The 4,622-nt window shown below is 38.1% G+C and overlaps 1 protein-coding gene across 1 annotated transcript; it reads right to left on the bottom strand.

Moving 5' to 3' along the window:
- Nucleotides 1-239: 239 nt before the first annotated feature.
- LOC143570883 (short-chain dehydrogenase TIC 32, chloroplastic-like) lies at nucleotides 240-1,903 on the bottom strand. Its single transcript, XM_077056411.1, has 7 exons — nucleotides 1,672-1,903; nucleotides 1,506-1,585; nucleotides 1,264-1,417; nucleotides 1,040-1,118; nucleotides 858-942; nucleotides 715-761; nucleotides 240-591 (listed from the first exon to the last, which is right to left on the bottom strand). Exons 1-7 carry the CDS (start codon nucleotides 1,836-1,838, stop codon nucleotides 427-429), a joined length of 777 nt encoding a protein of 258 aa, XP_076912526.1. The 5' UTR covers nucleotides 1,839-1,903; the 3' UTR covers nucleotides 240-426.
- Nucleotides 1,904-4,622: the final 2,719 nt, after the last annotated feature.

Here is a 4,622-nt window from a genome sequence, read left to right as displayed (position 1 = left end):
GTGTGACAGAAGACAAGACAATCATTACTCCTCATGTGATGACCAGGGACTAGTTAGCCGATGTATTCACTAAACCTTACATGGAAGTCAGATTTGCCACATTTGTAAAAGCAGGATTGATAATTATGCTTCACCATGAGGGGAGCGCTAAATTATATTAATATGTAGCCCAATTGGCCTTAGAGTTTCGTTTATAAGAGTGATGTAAGTATATAACACAAAATATATAGATGGTTCCTCTTTCATCCTTTGCAACATTACATATAACTGGATACATTCACATTACACCACAACCATTAGTGTTCCAAAAACTGATGCAAAAACAGCACTCAGTAAACAATCACAATCCCCATACAAAATAAAATGACAAAAGAATATAAAACATGAACTATATTACAAAGGAAGCATCAAATTAAACTCATCCATTCATTTTGACTTGGTCAGCTCCATACTGAATTCCCATAGTTTTTTTGCCAACTCAGCATCTTTGGCCAAATTAGATGGTTTTGCCACATTATTGTCGGCAAAATACTCGCCGCTAACTCCTTTCACCTTCGGATTTAATGCCAAATAGCATGTGGTTGAAGCTCCCTGAAACCCAAATTAAGTAACAATTATCATTTATCACTTACATTTTGTGGGGTTCTATACTTCTATTTCTATTTAATCTAGACCCGGAAATGAAAATAGGAAAAAGATGCAAAAATAACAAACCTGTGGGATATTCTTTTGAAAGTGTTGGAATAGTCCATACAAGCAAACTATGACAAGAAAGTAGAAAGATAAACTTAACATCTTGAGAAAAAAAAAAGAGATTACATTTCTTAAAACATCCAAGTAGAAAGATCGATAATTACCTGCCATAAAGCTCGCGTGACGTGAAAGTTTGGTTGGAATGACTCCTGGATGCAACACATTGGCAGTTACGTTCGCCCCTTCTTCCTGTACTCAATGACGAAGATGCAATTTGTCACAACACAATGTAGCAACGACCCGTATATTGACGTTAATGTGTTTGATTATCAATCCTAATAGTTACCTTGAGGCGCCTTGCTAGCTCCTTAGCGTGTAGAACATTAGCAAGCTTTGACTGCCCATAAGCATAGGAAGCATTGTAGCTGAAAACAATGTGGATAGGTGAATTCTAGTACCATGCATAAATGTTATCATATCATGAAAATGCTCATTAAGATTTGAATGATTTATGTTAGTCATATTGTAATATGTAATAAAGAAAATATGCTACAAGAATGGACTTAATACCATTTTTCATCATTTAGCTTGTCAAATATGATTCCTTCTTTGTAAGTCATGCTATGAAGCATTGATGAAACTATAACAATCCTCCCTTCTTGACCACAGTTTTTAGCAGTAGATTTCATCGTATCCAACAACAGGTTCGTCAAATGAAAGTGTCCTGAGTAATAAGAAGTAAACATGATTTCCGTCTTTTCCAAGTAGACAAAAGCATGACATATGAAATAAAAGATGTGTCAAAGGCATACCAAGATGATTAGTTGCAAATTGACTCTCAACTCCATCTTTAGAAAGGGAAAATGGACACATCATCACCCCTGCATTACAACTACAAACGACAAAATCAATCGGTTAGACTTGTGCAATGAAAATCAAACTTTGGATACGATTTATTAAAAGTGTAATGTATCTTACGTGAGGATGTTGAGGGGTAGACCCTTGGAAATGTACTCATTTGCAAACTTTGTGACAGATGCCAGTGAACTTACATCAAGCTCCATAACATCAATGGTAGCACTAGGGCAACCCTTTATTATGTCTTCCTTGCATTTTGTAGCGGCTTCCACATTCCTGGCTGCCATAACTACATGCACACCGCGCAAACATAACGCACGTGCGGTTTCAAGGCCAATACCACTTGTAGGTCCTGAAAACAACAAATATATTAGATGATGAAAATAAAATATATAAAAGCATAACATTTTGAATATGTTTATAGGCATAACTGCTTATGGTTATTGGGCTTATTCCATAGACATTAAAAAATTTTAAGATTCACCTTAGATAAACTTACTGAAAACCATATTTTTAGGAAGCTCAATATTGAAACTTTTTTTATTTGGAGCTATCCTCCCTTCCCGTGCATCACATGGAGGCAAACACTTGCCATTGTAACACATAGGGGGTGGTCGCCAATTGGAATGACGACCTCTCAATTTTACCTCATACCGACCACTGGAGCAACTGTCTAAAAATAAAATATGTGGCTTTAGGAGTCGCCGCATGGAATGGCGATCATCCCTTTGTGTTAAAATGACTAGTTTTGTATGGTGGATTTAAAAAAAAATCCCACAAAGTTAGTACATCAAAACTCAAAAACATTGTAATCACTTCTTAACTCAGATAAAATTTTTGATAGAAAGCAACCCAAGAGAAACTTTAACTTGTATAAATTTGGGGTTAGCCGAGTGGTTTGAGATTAGGATAAACGCCTTTGAGTTGAAAACTCTTAATTATTTGGTCTACCAAACTGCCATTTAACTATGATTATCAATAGATCCAGGGATGTCTTTCACTTGATTAGCAGGGTGGTGTTAGTGAGCTGTGACAAAACCTCATACTTATTCAAAAAAAATGGACAGCAATACCCTTTTGATGTATGGTCTTTTATAAGAAAATAAATCAGTTTGAGCATTTATTAGGCTGAGGGATGTGGGGGGCTTTAATAGGGGCTTTAGTGGGGGCTCCAACCAATAATATTATGACGTGTGGCAGAGAGAGAAACTGGATAAGGGGGTTGTTGGAGCCCTGGCCCCTGGTGTGGAGGGGCTCCAACAGGGGCTCCAGCGAATTTTTTTTTTATTTTTTTATAAATATATTCAAACAACGTATTATTAAAAAAACTCATAAATTATTAAAAAAACACACATTAATAAAAAAAACACATTAATATATAAAATTCAAATTACAAAAAAAAACATACTAAAAATTAAACAAACAATAATACTTAATAATAACACTAATCTAATACAAGATCATCGGGTCGCCTCGCCCACAAATGTTCAACCAACTCATGTCGAAGATTCCCGTGTATCTCACGGCTCTTGATATTTGCTATGTTATGAAGTCTTTGTTGATCACTGATTGTGGACGGTTGTGGCGGAATGTCACCTTGGTAGTTTTCGCAGATAGCTTTGCCCTCGTCTTCTAACGTCATGTTGTGTAGGATCAGACACGTGTAGACGACGTCCATTATCCTCTCCCGAGTCCAATAACGTATCGGGTTCGCCAGTACATAATATTGTTTTTTCAGAGCTCCAAAAGCTCTTTCAATATCTTTTCTAGCAGACTCTTGCTTCTTCGTAAAATACTTCCGTTTGTCGGCGATTGGATCTGTAAAAGCTTGAACTAACAAAGCCCATTCGTTGTAAATACCATCGACCAGATAGTACCCGTACTTGAAGAGTTCTCCATTTGCAACAAAAGATTGAGGTGGTTCAACCCCGTCGATAAGGTCGTTGATCAAATGTGACTGATCGATAACATTAAGGTCGTTATTTGACCCAGCAACACCAAAAAAAGCATGCCAAAACCAAAGATCCTGTGACGCCGCCGCCTCAAGTATAAGGGTCGGCCCTTCATGATCACCAAGGTGGAACTGACCTCGCCAGGCCGTTGGACACATAGCCCATCCAACATGCGTACAATCGATGCTACCTAGCATCCCAGGAAAACCATGTTTTTCTGCGTGCACCTCATATATGCGTTGGATGTCATACATTGTAGGTTTACGCAGATATCTCCGAGAGTAAATCGATATGACTCCTACGTATATAAAATAATCTATAAACATATAATATATATTACAAAATGTAATAAATATTTAATAAAAACTAAAATTAATGTTTTTTACCTTGGCAGAAAAAATGAAGGGATTCACGTGCAACCCTTTTCGACATCTGTAAATACTCATCCAAAGCGTCCGACGAGATGCCGTACGCTAATTGACGGATAGCAGCCGTGCATTTTTGAAGAGAGGTAAAACCGGGGAGACCCCTAGCATCCTCCCTTTGTTGAAAAAAGGGATACCGTGCCTCTAAATCACTTGCTATACGCATGAACAATTGTCTGCTCATTCGGAAACGAGTTCGAAAATCCGACTCCTCGTATACCGGTTGAGGGCTAAAATAATGCCTAATCAAAGTATCGTTAGTACCCGATCGATCACGATCACGAGGTGGTGCTCTAACTCTCGGGACTCGAGGTTGATGGGCTTGATTTTACAAGAGATCCACCACGGTTGCGGTCAAAACTCCCCCTACATGAAGAAGCAAATCATCCTCTTCGGAGGAGTCGGAATCAGACGAGTACCACGACATTTTTTTTGTGTTAGTTTTGAGAGGATTTTAGGAGAAAAGGTGTATAATTGTGAAATGAAGTATATTTTATAAAGGTATATATTTATAGTTTAAGAAAATATTTTTTTTTAATTTAATCAAAACCATCAACGGCTCTTTTCCGACTTCCTATGCAACTTTATTCTCTCTTCTCCCGCTAACCCCATCACGCCTGCATGTTTTTTCGCGCTAGCGCCCCGTTAGCGCCCCGCTAGCGTGGTGTTAGCGCCTGGGGGCGCGAGCTGAGGG

The sequence above is a fragment of the Bidens hawaiensis genome, unplaced genomic scaffold (assembly GCF_021521415.1).
Source record: "Bidens hawaiensis isolate Kalapana, Puna unplaced genomic scaffold, B.hawaiensis_p1.1 tig00025169_1, whole genome shotgun sequence".
NCBI lineage: Eukaryota > Viridiplantae > Streptophyta > Magnoliopsida > Asterales > Asteraceae > Bidens > Bidens hawaiensis.
This window is presented reverse-complemented; position numbering and strand designations above follow the sequence as displayed.

Coding starts and splice junctions, on each gene's coding strand:
- LOC143570883 (XM_077056411.1), bottom strand. CDS start 1,838: ATGGCAGCCAGGAATGTGGAAGCCGCTACAAAATGCAAGGAAGACATA. Junction 1,119..1,263: donor AAGCTAAATGATGAAAAATG/GTATTAAGTCCA, acceptor CATTGTTTTCAG/CTACAATGCTTCCTATGCTT. Junction 592..714: donor TTCAAAAGAATATCCCACAG/GTTTGTTATTTT, acceptor TTTGGGTTTCAG/GGAGCTTCAACCACATGCTA.